The sequence below is a fragment of the Condylostylus longicornis genome, unplaced genomic scaffold (assembly GCF_029603195.1).
Source record: "Condylostylus longicornis isolate FDR11 unplaced genomic scaffold, ASM2960319v2 ptg000084l, whole genome shotgun sequence".
Classification (NCBI taxonomy): domain Eukaryota; kingdom Metazoa; phylum Arthropoda; class Insecta; order Diptera; family Dolichopodidae; genus Condylostylus; species Condylostylus longicornis.
The window spans coordinates 8926240-8953094 of record NW_026578052.1 but is presented as its reverse complement, the minus strand read 5'-3'; the positions used below and the strand labels follow the sequence as shown (position 1 = coordinate 8953094).

Here is a 26855-nt window from a genome sequence, read left to right as displayed (position 1 = left end):
TAAACACGAAATACCTATTTATTTACCTGTTTACAGTACTTCAAATACATATGTATTCCAAAAACACTTAAGACTTACGATTTATATTTATAATTGATAATTTTTGAGTTTTTAAAGCCTAAATTTTTTAATTAAATTTTGATATCCTTACTATCAACGAAATCAAATGTTCGCCTAGGTCAATTATATATTTGAAATTTTTGTCCAGATTGTTTTGATTTACTCAACTGGATTGGAATCAAATAATTTCTCAATATTTTCTTTAAAACACGAATATTAGAACAACTTTTTCATCACCCATCTAATTAACATTTCAGTACACACAATAAAATTTAAATTAAAAAAATAATATTAACAAGATTTTAAACAATAATTTCTCAATTATATTGGTAAAACAAAAAATTTAAGTTCTTCTCCATACCATTAAACATAGAATAATGTATTTGAATTTGTATTGGTTACTAATATAGAAACAATAACAACAAGAAGAAAAGACAACTAATTTTTTATCAAAACAATCTCATAAGAATTTATCATTTAAATTGAACGAGAGAGAAATGTTGATTATTCGATAATATTATGCTAATTTCAATTTCTCTATTATAATATTTATGTGTCGTGTGCAGACCCGATTTTCACTTGTTCGGCGCCCTTATAAACGGATTCCAAAAAGTGCACCCCCTTTTCGTTTACAAAGTAATGAACAATAAACATTGCATATTGTGTATTTTCTTGTAACCTTTTCATCAATGCAAGATTAGTTATAGAATTAAAAGCCTGGAATTAAGTACATGTTATCTACATAATTTCTCTGTAATCAGAAATTTTTAGAAAAAAAGTAGTAGAAAAATCGGGAAAATTTCTTATTTTTAAAAATTTTGTGTATTTTTTTTTAGTTTTCGATGGAGTGCCCCTGTTTTTCGGCCCTGTTTTCCGGCATTGTAAATGGTTACTTTGCATATATGCTAGATCCAGCACTGTACATGGCATGCAAATAAGTAAAAAAGATTAAAATTTTTGTGCTTTAGTTGCAATAATTTTTATTTTTATTTTTGTTTTTGTTTTCATTTAATTCCCTATTATATTCTATCGGAAAATCTGTTTGGTCACTATGCCTTCTTTTTGTGTACAATTAATATTCCAATCAAATAATCTGGTACACAAACCGTTTTATAATTTGATTTCAATCAATTTTAAGAGAGAGAGAGAGAGAGAGAGAGAGAAAATGTATTATGCTTCAAGGAATTTGAAAGATGCTTCCAATCCCAATGTATATAAGAATGTCTATCTATACTATACAGAAAAGATGAATATTCATTCAAATGACTTTTTGAAAATAAAAATAAAAAATAAATTAAAATAAGAAAATCAAAAACATAAAATTTATTCCTTTTAATTTTCTTTTGTATTTTCAATTTCATCCTCCTCCTCTTCCTCTTTCTCCTCCTCCTTCACCATCTCCTCCTTTTTCTTTTGATCCTCTGGATGAAGAAAAAACAAAAAAGAAAAATCTGTGTTCAAATTTAATATTTTTAAGGAATAATAATATTCAGAACGCTTTTGAAGCCCCCATATATTTACATACTTATAGGCAATAGTATAGATAGGGTATAGTCGATAATAATTTCAAATAGTAAGTGTGTATGATTAAATTAATTTTATGTTTTTAATGTACTGAACCGAGGAATGTGAAATCAAATTGAAATGTTAAATTGTAGCCATACCAATAGAAGACTTTTTAGGCAAAGTATTCCTTGATTAGATTCTCATTTTAATTCAAAATATTTATTTTGTGTTGGAATAACCAAGAAACAATACGTAGGATAGGAAACAGTCACTCAAATTTTCCGTACTTTCACTGAAATTTGCTACCAAGTTTCTACAAATCCTTACGATTGCATGGATAGAATATTTTTGCTTTTGTTATAATTTTCTATTTTGTTTTTTTGGTTTCGTAATTTCATCTTAGTTTCAAATAATTTTCTTTCATTGAAAATGAAAAAGCACGTGCCATATGAAAACCAAATTCATGAAAAATTGTATTTTGCCTTTAAAAAAAAAAAATAATTTGTTTTTATTTTCCTTGTTATTGGTTTATTTTTTGTATTCTTTTGATTCGAAAATTTATTGCCATTAAAAATTAATGCTAATATTTTCAAAATTAAATTTAAGAATTTAAAAAAAAAAAACTTAATTTAAATGTAAATTTTTGTGTTCTTAGTCTATAGCTGGTCATTAACCAATTATTAATCAAAATAATTTTAATATTATGTAGATAGAAGAAAGGTTTCAAAGAGGAAATAAAATTTTGATTTTAATTATTGTGAATAAAGTTTTGAATTATTTGAAATATAGGCGAAATCAATTATATTATTGATTATTGAGAATAAACAAATTAGACTTCTCGAAGGTATTGTTTTGAATTCGACAGCATAAATGAAATTTGATGATTATAGTTAACGATTTAATTTCATAAATCAAATGGTCCTCCGAGACACACTTCTTCCAGTCTTCATTCACACTCTGAAATTAATTGAATTCCGAACTATACAAAATTAAATGAATATTAAAGATCATGTTTTATTAATTGTAAACCCTGGGTGCAATCATAAATCAAACATAAAATGTAGCAGTGGGTGTAAGTGTTAATGCGTTGTTGCTGTAACACTATCATACTTGTATTATGTTGTTATGTTTAAGTGTTGCGATAATGCAATGTTAAAGTTAACGACACCTTTTATACATGTTAGATTTCCTATTAAAATTGAAAAAATTTTTTAACCTTCAAATTTTGCACAAAATTACCCAATGATGTGCGCGTAATTACCCATGGGTATGGGTAATTGTGCGAAAAAGGAAGGGTTTTTGTAAAACGCTTATATTCTCGTTTTGGTTAAAATTATTCGCATTACATAAATATAAAATGCAAAATGAAAATATGAAGAAAGAATAGGACCAAAATGTTTTTCAGGAAAGGAAGTATTGACAATTCCTTTTAAGTGCGCACTATTTAAATCACGTTCCCCTAAATTTTGTCTGTTTTGTACTAATATATTTCGTGTGCTACATACACCATTTGCAAAACTGATTTTCCTCTAACTAAGGCGACAGAAATTAAAATTAAACTCTATTTAAATTAGAAATGTTATACTTGACTTTAACACTAGTCTGCATGCTTTTACAGGCAAAATGAAATTCACATTAAAATTTATTAATTTCAACCTTAAGTTTTCATCCTTTTTATTATTTATACTCTTACCACCAAAAATGAAAATGTCCAATATTTCAAGGCTCCTGTTGTGCAGATGTTACGTGATGACGACGTCAAAGACTGCTACAATTTTTCCAGACAAAAATATTAAAATTTTTTTTTGTTGAATAATTGCAAAAACTTTGTAGGGAAAACAAAAAAAAAGTTTTCGGCTTTTTTTTTCTCTCTCTCTCTCTAAATAAATATTAGTCTTTCACTTTTATTTACTTTTCGTCAACAAAAATCAAAATTGTCTACCAACGTTTCAAAATTTAGGATACAAGACAATAATAAAAAAAAAATGGAGAAAAAAAAATGAAATGCTAACTGGTGACAAATGTTCACTTAAAATTTTTAAATTTCGTCACTTGACTTTTTTTTTCTCTTTGCATTTCAGTTAATGATGTTTGGGGTAAATAGAATTTTCTTTTACACGCCATTAAAGTGGTACATGCAACCATAATAGTGCAACTAAAAATGTTTATCTATATTATATTTTACAAGATTTTTCCAGTTCATGAACAGGTATACATATAATCTAATAAATAACAAAAACAAAAAAATGAAAATAGCAAAAGAGAATACTGGGTAGAAACCAGTGTTCCCACTCGGAAAAAACAAAATGTATCCAATTTCGAGAAAAAAATGTATCCAAAATGTATCCAACCTCGTAAAATAGCATTATTATAATAAGTCGTCTTATTTTGTACAAATTAACCCATAATTAATATTAATTTGCTTTATTCCACAGTATGAGTTTTGTTATTTATACTAAATGCTTTAAGAAATCACATACAACTTCTATTATATTTTAAATGTGAAAGTTAAGGTCAGAAAAAAAATATGTATATATGCCTTCTGTAGTTGCTGAACTATGCGGTAAAGACGATTGACCATGAAAACGGACAAATTTTAAAAAATATGTACATCCAATGCATTTCTATTACATCTAGCTAACACTAAAATATTTTTGGTACGTTCTTGTATGAATTTTCTAAATTTGAATACAGGAAGAGGCAGTTAATAAAGTATCCTTTTTACTTTCTTGTAAAAAATTCGGAAACCTGCTTAGAATAGCCAGCAAATAACATTTATTGATGATAAAGTAACTTCGCGATTTAATATTAGCAGCATTTTAACTGTCTTGTTATATTTATTTAGTGTTTGAAAAAAAATGTATCCATATTTCAGCAAAATTTTAAAATGTAGCCAATTTCGGCATTTTAGCAGATTTGAGTATCTTTGTATCCAAGCTCAAATTTAAAGCAAAAATGTATCCAAATGGATACAATTGTATCCAAGTGGGAACGCTGGTAGAAACATTACTCAATTGATTATACATACTGTAAAACAAAAACAAAAAATGAAAAGCGAAAAGCGAAAGAGAATAAAAAAAGAGTAGTAATATTTTTTTTGTTTTTTTGCTTTACTACCATAAACAAAAATAAAAAGCAAAAGGAAGCGAAATATTTTAAATGAGTTAAGTAAGAGTAAAATAATTTTTTGTTGTTGTATTTAACATGGAATGGAATTAAACAAAATAAAACTAAAAATTGTGAGAGATATAAGAACACGAATAACGTTACGTTACGTACTTATTTAGATAACGTTGTTTATAAGGAAATTTTTCGTTCTTAATTGTTAACTAATTCTTAATTTGAATTTTAATCATATCTATGTAATTAACAGTGACACATATTACATCTTAAAATTTATTAAATTAAAAATATTTCCATTACTTTTATTTATCATTAGTATTCAAACCAATATGATATTTATGCATATACAAGTATATACCTGCATATGTATGCCATAATATGTACAAATTTTTCTAAACTTAATTTAAAATTGATTGCCACAATCCTGTTTTTACAACAGATAATGCTGTTTATAAGCAAACCACAGGGGCCCCTAGTTGTATTTACTTAGACAAAATACAAGTAGAAGAGTAGACGAGCAAGAAGAATTTATTATTGCTCGTAATAGTGAAAAGGAGAGAAAAACAAAATTTTTAAAGAATTTTCCCGATTATTCAAAAAACTAGGAATTTAAAAATCGGGAATTCTAATCTAAATTAATTTAAAAATTTGAATGTTTTGAGTTATTTGTCGGTGATTTTAATTAAAATTCCACCCAATTCAAATTTTGTTCCACCCAAATTCAATTTCTATTTTAAAGTTTTTAAGCATAAAATATTTAATAATCTAGATTAACGAACTCAAAACTAATTTAGATCCTCCCCTTAAACAAATTTCGAATTCCCTATAAAAGAAGAAAATAGATCAACGCCCGTTAGTTATGTCGTATTGTCGTAAAAATCTCAACATTCAATTATAGCTTCAAATCAATGATTATTTTGTAGTTGTATTACTAAAACTACTATATTAAAAAAGTTTTAGTTACTGTTTACATATACGACAAAATTTAAGATTTAATCTATGAGTCTAATGAAAGTCGTATACATATGTATAAAAACAGTTTGACCGCAGGTTTTATCTGACGGTTAATAGCAGAAATTCTCACCAAATATTCCATATCATTCTTACCAGATATACTGTTAAATTTTTTAGAAATAAAATGGCGGCAATTAATTTTTTGTGAAAATTTTGAACAGCGTAAATTTTTATTTTTGGTTATAATTTTCGTAAAAAAATTATTAAATTTTAAGGTGAAATCTGGGCTCTATCAGATAATTTCGATCATATATGTAAGAAGTTATCAGACTCTATTGGAGACTAAATTTTGTCGTAATATGTAAACAACACCTTATATTTTGTCGTAATAATATGTAAACAGTAGTATTTTGTTTTTCATAAAGTTTCAGAATTTTCATTTGAAAAGAAGCCAGGATGAAATTTGGGTCAAACTCTCATTGACATAATTTCATATTTTATGCTGTAGATAGTTCAATAAAATTTTTTTTGAATTTCTACCGAATTAGATAAACAATTCGTTCGAATTCAACTATTAACATTATTAAAATTAAAAAATTTTGAATAAAATAAAGGAACTTGTACATTTGAAACTCTTATAATCTTAATGTGCTCCTTGTCATTCAAACATTTTATGTAAATATTTACTTACATATATACTTATGAATTTTTAAATGATTCCATTTATTTACATACACACACATAATTATTTGCATATTAAATTCATTTGCATGTGTATTTCAAATTAAGAACTGCCAAAAATTAGTACTCACATGTATATAGAAACACCATAACGTATAGATTCCGTTTCTCATTAAATCTCCTTGTATCCTTAAAGTATAAGCTCAAACACATATCTCAAAAAGAAAAAAATTTAAATTGCAAATCAAATTTAATATCATAGAATATAAATTACAAAATGGAAAAGCTCACCTTTATCTCATGTTTAAATCATACATCTCTCTATTTAGTGGTACATCATTTTTAGAATATATCAGTATGAATGTATGTATATTGTAAAATGCATGCATTTCTAATGGTATATTTATGCGATTTAATTTTTGAAATACACATATCTCTACTTCAAATGCATTTTCACTTGTAAATTTTTAAAAGAGAAAGAAGAAAAGAAAAAGAGAACAAAAGCAGGAAACATGCATGTTGTGATTGTGAATTTTGAATTCAATTTCTGCGAGTAATTTTACAAAATGACGTTTGAATGTAATTCCGCACTTAAAATATTTCTTATATACATACAGCATCTACGTACTATAGATTAGAGGGTATTCCAATAAAATGATAATCGGTATAAACCAAAACCGAATGGATTTCGAGGGTAAACGGTTTTGCGTATTCTTTCTTGTAGAATGAACGATGCCAAGAGGATAATAAGCCATAGAGAATGAGAACAAACCTCCCATATCCACCATTTATTATATTATTGTATTCCCATAGGTACATATAACCGGAGACTTTCTTTGACGAATTCGTTGTAAATTTTTCAATACGGAATTTTATTCAAAATATTTATAGGCCCGGGCAGCAAACATTAATTAATGACTGAAAATAATTATGGCAGTCTTATTATCGCATTCTGCGTTCGGGAAATCAGATTTATCTACTTTTTTTCAGATGCTATTGTACTGAAAAGTGATTAGTGTAGAAGTTGACGATAGCACTAATTCGACTTCTACTATTCCCCAAATTTTTTGCAGAGAACAATATCGAAAACGTTTTTTCCTGAGAAAGTCTTTTGGCATAATGTGATGTCTCTTTGTAGTTCTCCAGCGAATGTTTGATTCTCCATCAAATGGAATATTCAATTTGACCTAATGGGAGACACACTTAATCTAAAAACTGGGACTGGCTTTAAATAAACGCTGTTAAAATAAATTCAATAGCCGTAAAAAATGCACATGTGACTAATACACAAAATTTTTTTAAATAATGTAGATGTAGGTTGTTTGAAGCCAAACATTTGCGCTATATGTTCTGTTATCGAATAGGATCCAATTATTGCAAACCGGAGTTCATTCATATTACTCCTCTAATTCTATACTGTTGAATACCCCATTACAACAATATTTTAGAAATTTTATAAAGTACAAAATATGCAGTATAAGTACTACATATATGCAGTACAATCAAAAAGAAAAAGAAAATGGAAAATTTTCTTATACAATATTAGAAATACTACAGTCAGTCGCCTTTACATTGATCACCGATTTATAAACACACATATTCCGACATATACAATAGAAGAATAATCATAGAAACACAATATGGAGCAAAAACATAAAAAAAAATTATAAAACAACGTGTAATTTTGTACCCTCAATAAACCCGTAGTACCGTAATATTATGGGTACTTTTTCTCTCCTTTTAATGCAGCATATACAAAGCAAATCGGATATAAAAAGAGTTTCGGAAATTCCCGCTTCTTTTTTTTTTTTACTATTCTCCTGTTTTGATCCTTCCTTTGATTCTATATTTATAATAATCTATTCGTTCGATGCCTTTTTTCCTTAAAAAAAGCACAACAAAAAAAAAAAAAAAAAAAATGAAATGAAAACCTTTAAGGAGTTAATATTGGTGGAAGCAATATATTTTAAATCTGATATGAATTTTAAATAACTAGAATAAGGGATTATATCGCTTTTATAGTTCAATATTCTTCTGATTGGTTCTCATATACTTATCCTGTCGTACACATAGTACGTTATAGCACTTATACGTAAAAGGTACTAGTATACCGACATATGAAAATTAAATTTTGTAAGTTATAGAATTTAAAGAAAAAAGGGAGAAAAAAACAAGATTTTTACTTCCTTTCTTATTTTTCAGATTATTTTATTTTAAACCGATTTAACAATTCTTAGAAATTTTCGGAATCTGAAATAAAAAAAAATTATTTTACAAGTTAGAGCAAAACGAAGAATGTTTTAATTTAATAAAAATTAAGCAAAAAATTAAATTTTTTGCTTCTTAAAAAATGTTTTTGTATCTATTGTGAGATTGATTGTTTAAGAGGAACTGATAATTAACTCCATTCCGTCTATGTATACGAACACACGAATATACACGAGTAACATTGAAAAAGGGAGTGTACTCAGTAAAATATAAATAATTATTCTTGAATGCTTGCATATTATTGTTGTATAAAATAAAATCTTCAATTTAGTTACTTTGAAAATTACGAACCTAGTGCTGCTCAACCAGTTGTAATACCGAATTTAGCTTATATAAGAGAGTCATCATCTTTGTAAGTGCATTTGTGTAATGTAAAATTAAAAGTATTCTTTGATTATTTAATCGTTACGAATTGCTTCATATTGCTGCTCTTTTTCTTTTAGGAGGGCTTACACCTGTCTTCTTGGCCCGGAACCTTTTTTTCGAAATTCGACTACATATATGTACTCTTCGTTCACACCCAAAGCGGTCCGGAGTAGGCAAGGTTATAATCTTCTTAGCTTCTGGGTAAGCAAAGGAGATTATGACCAGAAGCATTTTAAGAAGATTATAAGGTTGAGCAAGAATCACTGACAATTTTAAACGGGGCCTTGTCGGGGCTCCGTAGACCTCAGTAGAGTGAACCTCGAAAAACACGTTCATATTCTATGAAGAAGATGAAAAAACCGCAGTATACCTTCTGGAAGAGTGCGATGCTCTCGTTCATAGGAGAAGATGAATACTACTAGAAGACTTTGCTTTCATGGCAGTGAAGTTGGGATCTTCCGCACAAGGTGCTCGAAATCACCAGTAGGATAGATGTCGAACGAGTGTTGTGGTGGCATGGCCCGCACTCAGAGGAGGTTACAATAGATTCTCTATATGAATCTTTTGTAAAATATATTAACCAATACATTTGAATTTATGTCTGATGATTTTTTTTTTTATAAGATATTGTTGTGTAGGACGGTATCGTCTGGCAGTTCGATAATAAAACAAACTGCCTGATGTTGAAATAATGATTACTAATAAGTGTATAAGAGGGGACTCCGTTGTCTAATTGATAATCATAAATCGATGGCAAAAAAGTCCATTATTTCTATATTGTTTCAAAAAATTATAAAAATGTTGGTTAATTTTATTCTTGTCAATCTTTTATCTTCGCAAATCAACATGATTTTCAGATGGTTAAATCTACAGTCACTAAATAAGAAAAGTTTCGAATACGACAAATGCTATGGAGTGGAGTGGTCAGGCCAATAAAATTTTTCCCTGTAAAACACACAAAAGAAAATTAATGATGAAACATGACAGCAAAGTGTCCCTGGTATTAAAATTCAATTGTCAATTACGTACAAGAATAAGTAATTTTATATTTGCATGACCAACTTTTCCGGATTTTAAACGATTAACTTAATTGAAAGAAAAAATAAATAATTTTAAATATGAAATTTAAGTAATCTATTCAAATTTTCTTTGAATTTTCTATATTAAAACATTATTTTTCATTTAATTTATCTAAGTACAACGAATTGAAAATAAATTAAATTACAATTTTTGTACAAAATATTAAAACCCAAAAATATTCTTTACTTCATTTAATTCTTCTGTTTTTTTTTCCAAAATTTTCAATACAAATCATCATAAATTTAAATTTACTATAATAAATGTAAGTACAATATTCAAAAAAAATTGAACAATAAAAAACAAATTGAGGTTCATGTTCGCCAAGGCAACAACAACAACAACAATAACCAAAAAAGGTCATCATCATTTTTGGTATTTTTATAAAAAGTTCAAAAAAAAAAATATTTTTATTTAAAATTTAGAAAAACTACTCTTTCATTCGTAAAAATTATTTTTTATATAATATGAGCGTGTGTACGTATGTTTATAGAAATTTTATTGAGGTACGTAAAGTAGTATTTGGTATTAGCCTTAAAGCGAACAATGACCTAAAAAAAATTCAAAATGTCTAGTTTGTGTTTTGTTTGTAAAATATTTCATAATAATTTCTCTCTCCATTCAAAATAGAGAAAATTCAAAAATTTTATCATAAAATTCAATCTATACACAACAACTACGATATTTATTATACCGATATACAAAAATTGTTCATAGCATGTACATTATAAATTTATTTAGATCCTAGGAAGGATAATGTCCTTTCTACACTATATATATGTATACGTCATATTTAACTATTAAATAACGTGCATATGTCAATATAACAAATTTACTCCATACACATTTTTGCATACATACATTATATATGTATATTTCTTGTTATTCACATTGTCATTACACTGTTATACGTTATCCCTTTATATCAAAAGATGCAGATATTAAAGTTTCGTTTTTTTTTTTTAAATAACTTTTATGTGGTTTTCCAAAACATTTATGTAGTAAACGAAATTCAAAATATAACAATACAATATACACACTGTACAATACAATATAAATAAATATATGTATTGGTCTTTGTTTTTAATTTAGGACAAAGCTAATGAACTTATAATAATAATATTGAAAATATCACAATATTTATGTACCTAATCTTATGTATAACTTTATATAGATGAAGTACATAATATTGCTCATAAATATTTTGAAAATTTTAAATATTTAAAAAAACTCTCTTGTAATTTTGGGTTTTAGCATGCAGTTAAATTATGTATTGTTATTGCAATATCGGTTACACTATTAACACACAGCGTTCATTACGTCTTATAAAATAATTTTAATACTGTTTTTTATCATTTTTTTTAAGGATATTTAACATAATTTTTTTTGTATAACAGTTTTCTGTGTATAACAGTTTTTTGTGTATAACAGTTTTTTTTTTCTTCGTTTTTTGTATAACAGTTTTTGGTGTATAACAGTTTTTTGTGTATAAAATTTTTTTTTTCTTCGTTTTTGTATAACAGTTTTTGGTGTATAACAGTTTTTTGTGTATAACAGTTTTTTTTTTTCTTCGTTTTTTGTATAACAGTTTTTTAACAGTTAGGGGGAGTATTATAGGGGAACATTGGTTAAAGAACCTCTATTATATTAAAATCCGTAACATATTAAAATATAGTAAAAAGTGTTATATAATTCTCATATTCAAATAAGGTACTTCCGTTTGAGTGTTAGCTATTTCATACAGTTATTTGTAATGATTGGAACATGTTGTTCAAAGTTCTATAAATTTTATTGTGAAAATAATTCGAGTTACTTATTCATTTGGGCCCATGATTGTGCAGTTAAAAGTGTTATACACTACAGTGTTATATGTTTGGATATTATATATACTTAAGTGTAAAACAAACCACTTTAAATATTATCCTCTAGAATTTTATGTATCAAACCTTTTTTTAATTTTGCCTGACTTTCTGTTCTGAATTATAGAGAGTTTTCAAGTAATTCATGAATTTAAAGTAAATGTTTTAATTTCAAATTAAATAAGCATAAATTTCTGATTGCATAATTTTTTCCCGCCAAACAAATTACTTAGTACTCTTTAAGATTACTTAGTACTCTTTTGAAGAGGTGGCTAAGCTCGTACGGAACGATAATAATTTTTAATAAAATATAATAATACAAAAATAAAAAGGGAAATCGGGTATTTTTATCGAGAATCACGAAAAAAAATTTTCAAATAATTGCAATTTAGCCACCCCCACGAATAAATTTTAGCAGATAGATTCTAAAATCCCGCGAAAAATCTTCTAATATAATATTTTAAACCTCTTCAAAATTAAAAAAAAAATTCCCTTGAATACCTGAGAATTTCGACTTTTAGTTGTCATACTTAAAGTATAAACAAAATGTAAAATTTAAATGAATTTTAGAACAAAAAAAAAAAAACAACAATAACAACCTTATTTTAATATTCCGAAATGAATTTAGAGAACTTTATCCATCATCATCATCATTATATCTTTAAAATAGAAAAACAAAAAAAAATTTATTTATATATTGTGCGCATAATTGTATCTACATACATATACGTAATAGAATATACACGGTTGATATTAGAGTAGAGAAAGTAAAAGAAAAGAACACAAAAAAATTATCTAAAACTAGATCGGAATGGTGTATGGTTCACTGGACATAATAAAACATTTTTATGAGTAAAACGTGATTCTATAAAAAAAAAATAATAGAAAATTATTTTTTTTTTTTTTTTTTATGATTTTTTTTTTACAAAATATATTAGAGAAGTTATTACAATAATACACTGTTGTAAAATAGTATAAAACTTCTGGGATCATTGATTAAATTTAACAAATATATGGCCCTGACCTCACTTAGTTGATTCTTTGTTTTTCAAATATGATTTTATGTATGTATATGCGAACGGAAAATCCTTTATATTCCTTATATTTAAGGGTAAATATTAGCCCTTCGGTAAATTATGAAAATATTTTTAATGTAATTTTTTTTAAATTTTATAATAGCTAGTAAGTATTTTTAGTTGAGAAATCAGGAAATATAAAATTGAGATTATTCTAAGTTTCGAGTCACTCTAAGTCCCAATAAAAGTTTCAAAAACTTTATTATAGACGCGAATCATTTGTATGAATTGGTTTGTGTCCACAATAATAATATCTAACTTTTTACGATAATTCAACAAAAAAAAATTTGGTTCTTCGAATTTCTGAGTCAGACTTGCACTAACGTTGTTATATTACTTTCTAATTTATCATTTTGTCATTTTACTGTTCCACAATAGAAAATTTGCAATTATTTAAAGCTACTTGAATTCAACATAGACATCGGTTTGAGCCTTACATCTAGAATAAATGTTGTTTTCCGAAAAGGAACAGAACAAAAAACTTCTTTCGATTTGGTTTTTCGACTTATGGCTAAATTAACCTAACCTACAAACAAATACGAATTTTAAGGGAAGAAGAAGGAAGGAGAAAGAGTTTAAAGGTCCTTATTGAAACGGGTTTACTGAATCGATATCCGTTACAACAAACAAGTTCTTTCTATTTGTAATTAGAGTTATATTTCATTTCAGTTACGTCATGCAACCTTACGGTTTTGGTTTTAAAAATAATTTTGACAGAATTAATTGTTTTGCTTGATTTGCGCCTATTTCAAGGGCGTTTTTAGCGCACACACACCCCAAAATTTTACTCCCTCGTGTAAAATTAGATTCCGTTCCCAAATAAAAAAAAATTAATCTGATTTGTCATATTTTATTTTGTTTAGCTAAATCTGATAAAAAATGCATTACAAGATTTAAAAATTTTAATTTAAAATATTTGATTCGTGATTTTTCGATTCACTAAAAATTCTTAGTGATATAAACTCTTAAAAATCCAAAATAACCAATAATATAAATTGGAGACAAATAAAAATTACAATTTTTAACATTTTTATTTTGTTTAAATTTAAAATACAATCCATACGACATTTATTTTTACATTTTTACAAAAATTTTTTAATATTATAATTCCAATTTAAATTGGCACGAATTTTTTTGTAAATTTTTTTGACATTTAATAGCAAACGATATTCATTAGAGCTATTCGTGCATCACATTGATTAAAAAAAAAAACCGAAAAACAAATAAGTCTGCAAAGAAGACGAAAAATTTTCATTATAAAATAAAATGCTTAACTGGGAAAAGGGGGAGAGCAGGTAGGGGTGGGAGTTAAAGATGAGCAAAGGATAACTTTTTTGGTTTTACCTTTTTGTTTTTTACAAAATTTTCCAAGAGCATACGAAAAGGAAAAAAACACGTTCTTACCTTCAATATTTTGCTTTAAATTTAGTTGAAAATCTCTTAGTCTATATTATATAATAATATAAAAAATTAAATGAAAAAAATAAAATCAAAAGTGAAAATTTTTATAATTTGATCTTGTCACCTGTAGGGTGTCAAATTATTACCACAAAAAATATAAAATCTTCCGAAATTGCTTTAGTGTAAGTCTTAGAATTTGTCATTAACTTAAAATACTTTTCTTATTATCAGGCCCGGTTCTAACTAGTTTGACAACCAACGCGATTTCCAAAAATTGCACCCGGCGCCAATCATTGTACCCTATAATTTAGAATAAAATATCTATTCATTGTTCTCAATATCTATTATATATGTTCTATTGTTATACGTTCTAAAATATCATGTGTTATACGTTTTCAAGAGACGTTAATTAAATGGCCTCCGAATAAATGCGCTATACTAATTCATATAAATTTAAAAAAATCATAGGTCTACTTTTTACAAGAACTAAATATCTTAATAGGAAAACTGGTTAATTATTTTTATTGGTATATACCTTTTCGAATTTTGGTGCCTTCAGTCATAAAAATTCTTTGAAATGTAAGAAATTCTTCTAATATAAATTTTTTGCATTTGCTTTCCAGTAAGTTCTTAGTACGCTTTATTAAGGGGCGGAATTTCACAAAAATTTATTTTAAAATAATTGTACAACTTTTCAGCAATCTCATTGTTTCAAAGTTTAATTAATTGTTAAAACACATAGATTAATAATTTTTATTAACACTAAACTATTCAAATTATTCATTCGAAACCTTACAATCATCCTTATAGTTGCCAGTATTATAAATAGTAATGGGAATTATTTTATATTTCAAATTTTATAAATTTACCCTTGAATAATAATAAAAATTCAAACAAAATATTTCATCCCAAAATAATAAAAAATTAAGGAAGGTTGTTGTTGTTCTTGGAATAAGCGGGGAGGATTTTAGATGAATCTAATTCAGAATATTTTTGGTATATTGAGATTACAAAGTCAAACGCATGATGATTTTTAGATTTTTTTTTCTGTTTCGTTTTTTCTCTTGTTTTCTTTTTTTTTTATTAGTAGAATTCTAATCTCGCTGGCGATATTGTAAAGTAGTTTTAAAAATCGAATAAAGTTTACATTAATTTTATATATATTTACTTATATTCTAGTCATCTAAACAGGTATATGGGTATAGGTACTAGATTCTTGTGTACATGAAGAAGAAAAAAACATGTTGTATTAGTTAAGTATATGAAGCAGAATGGAAAGATATGAATCTTTTTTAATATAATGGCATAGTTAAAATAAATTAAATTGAAGAAAGGTATATATGTATAGGGCTTTGAAATTCTAGACTGTAAGGAATCGTACATAATAGTAATTTAAATTATAATCGTATAAGAAGATAATAAGCATTTGTAATAGAAATAAAAAGTTTTTTGAAATCATTTGAAAATATTAGAAAAAGCTGGAATAATATTTGGAAGGATTAGAGTTTTGGGGGGAAAAAAATGTGAAAGGAATCATGTACGTCTTTATTATCATTTTTGTTTTTGTTGTTTGATTTACTGAAATGTGAATTCTCAGGGAAGATTCAAATTAGAATGACAAATTTTTAATTTAAAATTTCATTCCAATAAAATACACAATAAATATTTTCTATTTTATTTTAGACTGTAAATTGGAACTGGACGTATAACCAGTTTACAGTCATTGTTGATACAAGCTAACATAAACTGAAATCCGTTCTTTAATTTTATGATATTCAAAATCTAACCATTTTCTGACCAAACTAACACAATATTTATTTTATTTTATTTTTTCAGATTGCAACACATCCGCACCAGCTCTTTCAAATAAATTTGACAATGAAATCTCATCGAATATCTCATCACTAAGACGTACTTATAGTGATCGACGTGCAAATTTAGGATCAAATAATAATGATTTAAACCAAAAAATTCAATTTCAATTCAATGATACAATGGCTTTAAGATTAAAAAATAATCGAACTGTAGCAAGTCAAGATTTATTTACACAAGAACAATTACAATATCAACAAAATGAAAAAAATCTAAATTGTATTGATGAAAAATCAATACAACAAAATACATTTTATAGACCAAAAGAACCACCGCCTCCTCCACCACCAGCTACAACAACAACAACAACAACAACTACTCAAACCACGAAATCATCAACAAATAAATTTTCTCCATCATCATCATCATCATCAATAGCATCACCATCATCATCGATAGAACGAAATTATGAAAATAAAAATAGTAAAAACAATGACAATGAATCATCTTTAATGCTTGAAATGCATTCCAATGAATTATTACAAACGATGAATTTAACAAAAAATTGCAATTCTTCATCAAAATTGAAATCGGAAAAAAATTCATCATCAACATCAGCTGAAATCAATAAAACAACAAATTCTATTCAAGGAATAAATGATGTAAACAATAGTCAGAGTACTGATATTATCAATAGAAATGGAAACAATGTTAACAATAGTAAAAGAAATATTGATAAAATAAAAACCGCCACAAAAACCCTACAGCATAACCAAAATGCTTCACAAACGACAATTGTTTCGCAATCAAAAGTATTGCAAAAACAACAGCAACAGATGAAATCATCATTATTATCAACACAACAAAGAAGACAATCATTGGAACAACAAAATGTGCATCAACAGGAACAAAAGTCAAAGGTGGTAAAAACTCCATCAAAAGAAAATTTGAAAGGTATTTCTACAATAAAAACAAAACGAGTCTCTTGGGCTGGTACTTCTGATAAAATTCAAGAAAATTCTAAAGAATTAAGTAGAAAAATAATAACAAAAGAAATTACAAAAGATGAAAATATAAAAGTGAAATCAAATAATTATGAAATATCATTAAATTCTACACAAACTGAAAATGATAAAAATCATAAAGGAATAAATGAAAATTCTAACGAAATTACAAATAAAGCACAAAAATTACAACAACAGCAACCGCAAAGTAAATCATCAAGGCCGACAAGTTTACCTTTAACTCCAAACAACAACAATATTAAATGTTTGAACGAAGAAAAGAAATTATTACAAGCACAAAATGAGATCTCAACTGGTGCCAGATTGTTTGGTAACTCAAATAAACTTCTAGTGAATCCTATAGTATCTCCAGACATATCATTATCAACATCAGTCCCACCACCACCATTACATCAACAACATCAAACACATCAAAGGACTGTGGTCAGAGTCGCACCATTTAATACAACACCAACTACTCCTACAAATACAGCAAATATTACAAAAGAAATTCATCGTTTGAAAATAAAACATACCGATGATATAAATCATCATAATGGAATTTCAAATGGATTCATTGATGAATCAAATGATTCTCACTTAAATAATACAAGTAATGATGTTGGCTCTTTTAATAATAATCAAAAGAAAACTTCAATATTAATAAATGGTGATGATTGCTATTCCACAGTCAATGTTTCAAACGACACACCAATTTATCAATCTTCTGTTGTTGTAACAGATGGAACTACTCCAATATTATCAGTTAAAACATCTGATAATATAAAGACTTCAAATACTAGAAATAATTTGAATGCCGAAGGCAATGACAATTCTCAATTTTATCCTTCCAATACAGTCACTATTAATGTAAACAGCAATAAAACAAGTAGTATTAACACTAATACCGCAACGACCATATCATCGCAAGCTAATAATAATAAAAATAAACACAAAGATTTAAACAGTTCAGAAAAAATCAATGTAGGAAAAAGTTTAGAGGATGAAATTATATATAAGAACAATAAATTGAATACATTGCTTAGCATGAATTCAACTAAATCAATCATACCAATCAATGGAAATTTAATGGAAGTTACATCTAACACCTTAAATGGCAATAGTAAAGAAATTCTAAATGAAGAATGTGGAAATGAAACTATATGTAATCAAAAACAACAGTTAAAAGCTACCACGAAACGTAATAGTAAAGGAACATTAATCACTTTAGATTTTGAAAAGGAATCATCTCGATTCATTGAATCTACTGATTGCGATGAAGTTGTCGAAACTCCAAAAGAAAGTATTAATGGTAATACAGCAAGCATGAATTTATCTCATGAAGAAGAGTTAGTAAAAATTTTACGAAATCCAGTTGAAGCTGTTAAAAGAAATTTAGTACCGCATGTTTGTGGAAAATCAGATATTGTAACATCATTAAATACTATATTAGATGATAACAATTCAACTGTTTCTACACCATCACGAACAAGTTCTACTTCAACTCTAGCTACAGTTTTAGATGAACCACTCATAACAAAATCTCTTTCTGTTGAAAAAGAATCTTCTACTACAGAAAAATCACGTGACCGAGAAACAAGTATGAATAGCATTAAGTCTGACAAAAACTCTTTAATTGGTAGACTTCTTGAAGATCCAACATTAAGTCATTTAGCTGATGGATTAGAAAATGATGTTATAGTTAAATTAATTGAAAGTTCTCTAAAACGTTTAAAACAAAGTAGAACTTCGATTGATACAAGTGGTACCAAAGATAATGAAGATATGACACGATTAATTGATATTTCCTTACAAAAAATTAAGGAAGAACGTTATAGAATTGAATCAGGTCACCAACAAATGCAAAATAATTCTAATTCCAGTAATCTTACTAATAGTCATTTAAATCATAGCAATTGTACCAATGTAAGTTCAAATAATAATAAATCAGCTATTGAAGAACAACAGGAGAGCCAAAGTAATCGCGGTAGTATTAGTTCAGGCAATAGTTACACTTCAGCTAACTATGAACTTTTTGAATTCGAAGCCAATAATGAATCGGATTGTTATCAAAGTTGTTCAAGTGAAATAACAAACTGTGATGAGGAATCAACTTCAACTCAAAGTAAATTTTATCAGATGTTAGTTGATGCAACCTTATCAGAAATCGAAATATCTGCTAATAATGATGAAGAACACCATTATGAATCGATACGCTTAAATAGTGATCCTATATATGAAGAAATAAGTGAAATACCACCACCATTACCACTATCACCACCACCTGTTAACGAAGGAGATTTTGAGCGAAAATCATCGAAATCAATGTTCGAAGGGGCATCGAAATATGATATATTGTCATATTTAGTTGATGCAAAAGAACGTGGAATTGTAAAAGAAGATAATTTCGATTACACTTTCTCAAATGGAATCAACGACATAATTCTAGAAGAGGATAAAATTACCGATAGCATAAGTGCTAATAATAGCAATAAGGAATTAAGACATCAGAGAAATCATAATTTACAAAATTCTAGCTCTAGTAATAATAATATTGTTAGCAATAATAAAAATGGCAATAGTAATTCTGAGTTAAACAATCGAAATAGTCATTTGTCGATTACGAGTGAATCAAGCGAAGATACACATAGCTTATCCAGTTCAATAAATGAAAAACTATTAACACGTAAGTGCTTTCTCTTTCTTCAAATAATTTCTTATATAAATTTTAATATTTGAATAAAAAATTTTTTCTAGCTAATAATTCCGCAACAAATACATTAACTTCAATTGGATCACAACGTTCCAAGCCCTCAACAATTGATATTGAAAGGAATGATTCTGGTGTTGGATCTGAAACAAGTAAATCATCACGAAGTAAATATCAAAATCCTCCAGCTGCATGTTTACTAGATAAAAATAGTCCAATACATTTATGTGAAGATTGTGATGGGCCTGTTGAAACACAAATTACTGATTCTGGTGTTATGTATGCACCATTAGTATGTCGTAAATGTGGCAAAAAACGTGCTGAACGTAAAGAAATCATAACAGAAATTGTTGAAACCGAAGAGAAATATGGACGTGATTTACAAATTATATTAGAAGAATTTTGTCAACCAATGTTAGTAGCAGGTCTTCTAACACAAGAGCAACTCTCTGCAATCTTCTTAAATACTGAAGAATTGCTCGAGAATAATCAAACTCTTGCTGAACGAATGCGTGATGCATTGGATATAGCATTAGAACAAGGTGATGATGATCTATTAACTGTAAATATTGGTAAAATATTTTTAGAATCAACACAAATGTTACATGCATTTGAAAGTTATTGTGTTCGTCAAGCAGCTGCTAGTCTACTTTTAGCTAATCTCGAAAAAGAAAAAGAATTATTAAGAATATTTTTACGTGTATCACAAATGGAAAATACTGTATTAAGACGAATGAATTTAAATTCATTTTTAATGGTAAGAAAAATTATTATTTTTTTAAATTAATAAAAGATAAAAATTAATTTTCCTAAGGTTCCTGTTCAACGTGTAACGAAATATCCATTACTCTTAGCACGTCTTTTTAAAGTTACACCAGTACATTTAGATGGTAGAGAATTATTGAAACAAGCACAAGAAAAAATCGAATTACATTTAAATCATATGAATCAAGAAGCTAAAGATGTTCCAACGAAATTATGGCGTCGTATATCATCATCGAGTCCAAATCGACGTGCATCATGTGAAATTGATATGATTAATATTAAATTACGTAAGATGGCTATAGATGTTTTGGAATGGAATCATGATGAAGTACGTTTCACTATGGAAGGTAAACTATTGTTTACTCAACCAACAGATAGTAATTGGAAAAAAGGACGTACAATAAAATTAACACCTGTTAATGCACTTCTGGTTACAAATGGAAAGGTAATTTTTTTTTTTCCATAGAAATTTTTATATTGATTTCGTTTAATATTTTATCATGTTTCCATGTACTGGAACATTAACTATAAGTTTATATGTTGGTATACCGATTCAGTAGATTTTTGTTTGTTCATTCTTAGTTTCTCATAGTCACAGTGAGATTTATAATTAAATTTTGATTTTTTTTTTTCATTTTTTTTTTTTTATGTTTCAAATGTACAACAGCCAAGTTCTAATTATAAATCTGAAAAGGCGTATGCTGATCAATTACATTTTCCAAAACATACTGGTATACGTGAAGCATCCTTACTATTAGTCAAAGAAAAATGTGGACGTTATACATTAATCCGTGAACCATTATATATGGATCGATGTATTGTATGTACAGAAGCTGATTGGGAAGATTATTTTGAAGTTCATGAAATATCATCAAAGGATACTTTTATATTTAAGGTAAATAGTTAGTGTAATAGAAATGCTCTAAGGTAAAATTTTTAACCTGCGGTTTCAAAATCAATGAAAGATAATTAAAAACATTTTTCAGACGTTTTCAGAAAAAGAAACATTTTTTTTTTTTTACTTAACGATGCAAATCATTTCAAAAACTATTGATCTACTCTAAGAACACAACATTTTTGAAAATTTACAAAAAAAAAAAAACAAAAAGAAAAATAATTTTAATTTTAAAATGACTGATTGGAAAGGCTGTTAGACTGCAAAAGGATGTTATCATTAATATGAAGTTTTTTTTTTCAATTGAAGCTCATTTGAATGAATGACGTGAAGTTATATGAAATGCACTTTTAAAGAATTTTGAAATACTTAATTGCTTTTAAAACATAATTTTTATTCCTTGGAGTAAAATTTGTAGAGTTTCCATATTTGTAACGAAGTATGCGGAGAAGACTATTTTATGAGTTGAACAATATTGGTTGGACAATTTTCTAAGCAGCCCACAATTACTTTGTGAACTGAACTAATTGTAAGGAAAAGGTTTTTGTTGTCATCCATAAAGCAATTAGAGATTCTTCTATACTGTACTTGTACAATTCACGGTCTTAAATTTAATATCCCGGAATAGGTGCAAATGATTTCATACAAAAGTCTTTTTCAGATTTTATAAATCGCACTGAAAAACACCGGTTTCCACGAAAGCCAGGAATTTATAATTTCTGTTTCTGTTCTTTTTTTTTTAAAAATATGTTGGTAACTCTTATGCTACTATAATATAGAAATTAGGTATCATAACAACAACTTCTAATCCAGTAATACTATCTACATTTTTTAAAATTTAACATTTTCCTAAATAATATAGAAAATTAATATATATGAGTGAAAAAATTCAATATTTGAAAAAATTTTGATAATGAAGATAAAATTTTTCATCTCCTTTTTTGTCATTGTTTATTTTGTTGAACTGAAAAGTAAAGAAAGTTTTCAGGATTTTTAAATGAATGGAAAACATCTAAAACGATTTGTTAATATTAAGTCTAGACAATTAATCTTATGTTTTTTCCTAAGAGATTTTTAATTACCCAATTTTTATTTTATTTACTTCACTGTACTAAAATGTTACAGAGCAAGTAAGAAGCGAACGCGTCAGCAGGTTTTTTTTTATAAATTATTCTATTTTTTTTGTGTTTTTCTTAATTTTAATTTTAACCCTCATCATTTATCAATTCACATCGAATTAATTTGATAATTTTTCCCTTGAGATGAAAGGGTTCTAAAAATTTCACTGAATTGAAAGTGTTTTTATAATCAATACATTTTAATGTTTCATTAAGCTAATTAAAACCGCTTATTGTCCTTATATTTTAATTTATTATATTATTTAATTTTTAAAAGAAAAAGTTAATCTTTAAGAATTTTATTTTTTTAATGTTTGACTTTTTAAAATACGATGTAAATAGTTTTTTTTTCTTTTGCTTTAGGAAAAAATATTTTGTTTTACATTAATATTTTCCACTCAATCTTTTGATCCTATTATTTAAAAATTTCGAATAAAAGGATTGAAATCAAATCAATTTAATTAGTGTATGTATATTTAAAAATTTAATGACTAAAATCTTTTTAAAAATTTGAAACCTATTTATGTGAGTTCATAAAAATTTTAGAAAACTTGGGCAGATATGAAGGATAAACAAATAAAAGATACTATTTAAGCAATATGTTCCAGTTTACTTTGGAATCAGGAGTAGTTTTTAAGAAGAAAACAAATCAATTGGAAATCAATTTTATAAGACACATATTGAAAAATTGTAAATACTTTTTGTGAATTTAATGAATCAGTGAGCGACAATGGTTTCAAGGAATTCGTCGAATGAAATTCAAAACATTCAAAACATCAATATTTTATCACAACAAATTTAAGTAATTTTAGGAATAAAACCTGCTATTAAAAATGAATCCAATTTAAATATTTCATAAAGGATCATTAAGAAGAGGTTATCAGGAGTAGCGATTTGTAGCTTAAAAATGGTAAATTGTAAAATTGCAAAAACGAAACAGGAAGCTCTTATGAAACCGAAAATAATTTTACATTTGGAAATATGATGACTTGCTGTCCTGAATTATTAAATTAGAACTGAATCAAAAATCTATTCAGATAATTTACATATTTTTTTAATATTCTAATTTTAATATTCTAATATCAAAATTTTAATTTTTAATTGAATAATGTATCAGGCAGTTAATGGAGATATTACAAGCAAAAATATTGATTTTTACTTTAAAAAATTACTTGTATAGAATTTTATAAAATTCTTTCACAACTCAGATATCTTTAATGATTGGTGAGACATCATTCAATGCATATATAAAAAAAAAACAACAAGGAAAATAATTTTTTTTTTTTACTGTAGTTCTAAAATTTATTACTGCAGATGAGACATTTTGAGTTTTTACTGTCTAAAAAAAAAAAAATAATACCTTGTACCAAACAATATAAAAATCCTGTATATTCCCTGCATTGCTATTAAAATGCATAAAAATGTTTTAATATAATAAAATATCTACTAAAAAAATTTACTCAAGATCGAAATGAATGAACGTTCCTCCTGATGTGCATATGCAAAACTATAGATGAGTGAACAGAATAATTATGAAAGACAGTTAAACACCCATTCTAAAATATATGTAGGTGCTTAAATTTATATACTGAATTTTTTCTTCTTAATCCTCTTTAAGAAATCTTAATTAATATTTTAGTCATACGTGTTTAACCATAATGTTTCATTCACATCATATTTATATAATATTATATAGAGTTAAATACTCACACATATAAAAATTTTTATTAGAAAATATAGAAATATGAGCTTGTTTTAAGAATGTATGCATTCATTGTATTATTAAGGATTCACATTGCTACTTTTCATAATTTAAGATTTTTATATTGTTTACAAGACAGTATACAAATAATATTATATTCATGTTGGAATATATATAAGTTTATATGTAATTAAGAGGATATAAATAGAAAATTGGAACGTCTGCTCCTGAATTTTATTATGAATTTTTTTCATATACTCTTCTGTAAAATACTTCTTTAATATTTTTGAACGAGTTCGTTACATTTTCGTTAAAGTCATGTATTTTATTTTAAATTTTTTAAGGAAATAATTTAAGATTTGTTGCAAATTTTAAGATATTCAATTTAAAATAACAGAAACTGTATAGTATATGTGATAATCATTGAACCTTCTCTTTCACGAGAATAAAGCTTTAAGTAGCGGAATGATTCTGATCAGCAGCAACAGTTAGAAACCAGATAAATCCATGCTAGCCAGTTATTGTGTCACAAAACTAAGAAATAATACTTAAAGTAGAAACACCATTGGGAGAATAAAAATTCAACCGAATTTTTTTAATCTAGCTTCTATGAATTCCGCTTGAGATAACATAAAACTTAACATCATTCCTATTTGAGTTATTTAAAATCGGATGGTATTGTTGTGCGTATCATTCTAATTTTATTGTCACACAAACGAAAAGGGCGATCTCATTTGTTGTGGTTATAACTGCAATTAAGATTGGGCTACTAAAATTCAAGCTGTGTATCACTTAAAGAATGTATAAATTCTTAAATAATGAAGCTTTGTCATCTTAAAATCAAGTGAAAATTCAAGCAACCCAGATGAGGAGGAATTATTCTACTGCATATTAAACGATATTAAGTGGTTGACTCATTACATACTGTTATATTATTATATAACAGTATTATATATGTGTTATTTCTACTTCGTTATAGAGAAAGTAAAACAGAGCAGAAAAAAAATAACAAAAAATTCCAGTTCGTTTTAATAAAACAGAGATGAGAAAACAGAGAAGAAAGTTCCTATGAGATTTGTCTCCTCCATTCTGATTTTTATTCCTTTATCTCATATTTCCTGTTTTGAAATTATTATTCATAAAAAAAAAATGAATCTATGAATGAATGAAAGCTTTTACTTAGAAAATGAATTTTTTTTTTTTCAATGTTTTCTTGTGAATGAAAAAATGATTGAGTAAAGTATAAATGAGTGAATGTACGGATGAGAAATTATTAAGTGTGGGAATAAAAGAGAAACAAAAACTCAAAATCATAAATATGTTTGCTTTCTGGTAATTATCATTATGGTAAATAAGAAATAGAAAAAAGAACAAGTTTGAATAGGATTCAAGGCATTGGAAGAAAATAAGGAATGCACGCGTATATTTCCGTAAAAAATATTTGAACTTTTGAATCAGATCTGATTCAAAAAGTTCAAATATTTCAGATTGTCTTACTAACAGAGTAACCTTTAAAATCTTGATCAATATTGTATAAAAGCCTGCAGTTGAAAATTAATATTTACAAAAACGTATTAAATTTTGTCTCACAGCAACTCAAGTAAATTTTCTTCTTTAAGAGCGACTAGGCTCTGACTTTGTCACTTAAATATTAAGAAAATAGAAATTTTGTAACTTAATCTAGAGCCAATGTATTGCAAAAACTTTACTTATTTTAAGACACTCAAATGTAGCCAAATAATTGCAGTACTCAAATTTTGAATTTCACATTTTGGGGATGATTTCATTCGAAAACAAATTTGACAATTGAGAAATTCTAATTTAATTGAGTCATTGCAGATTGTAAATTACTGAAGAGACATATATACAAAGAAATTCCTCCTCTCGGACCACCGCAGCAGCTATAATTGATTCATATTTAACCCCCTCATTACGTAAATGCGAGATGGACTAATTTTATTGAAAAATTTACTAAAAAACTGGTTGAATAACAAAAATAAACCAAATAAAGTAGGAAAAAAATAGCATCCTTTTTATATAATATTTTTTTTTTACTCACTTTTATGAAATATAGATTGTGTACTTATAAGATCATTTTCTTCTACGGAAACAAAACAACAACAAAAAAAAACAATTTTTAATATGAAATTTTTTTTTTCTTGTTATTAACAATGTTATACAACCTGCTTTATTATTACGCAGGATTAGTTATAATGATATTTAATTGCAATGGAAAATTTACATGTCGCTTTCAGAATTGCAGTAGGTATTAAAAAATAATTTGGAATTTCAAGTCTTTAATTGTAGAATAACAAATGTACTTTTCGAAAACTTTTGTGTACTAACAGAAAAACGCTTCTCAAATTTAAGTAAGACTGAAATAATAGGATTTATAATTGCATTTCAGACCAGATTTTTCGTAAACGTATCATGGTACATTTATGATTTCTGTAAGAGAAAATATATTGAAATACCGGC

At 26.6% G+C, this 26855-nt stretch overlaps 1 protein-coding gene across 2 annotated transcripts in view; it reads left to right on the top strand.

The window, feature by feature from the left end:
• LOC129613455 (putative uncharacterized protein DDB_G0282133) overlaps positions 1-26855 on the top strand; it is a 142468-nt gene that overhangs the window by 112263 nt on the left and 3350 nt on the right. For both annotated transcript variants that reach the window (XM_055527530.1, XM_055527531.1), the window contains exons 5-8: positions 16208-19873; positions 19945-20654; positions 20712-21107; positions 21330-21557. In XM_055527530.1, the coding sequence (XP_055383505.1) occupies positions 16208-19873; positions 19945-20654; positions 20712-21107; positions 21330-21557 (5000 nt within the window). The remainder of the gene's footprint in view (positions 1-16207; positions 19874-19944; positions 20655-20711; positions 21108-21329; positions 21558-26855) is intronic.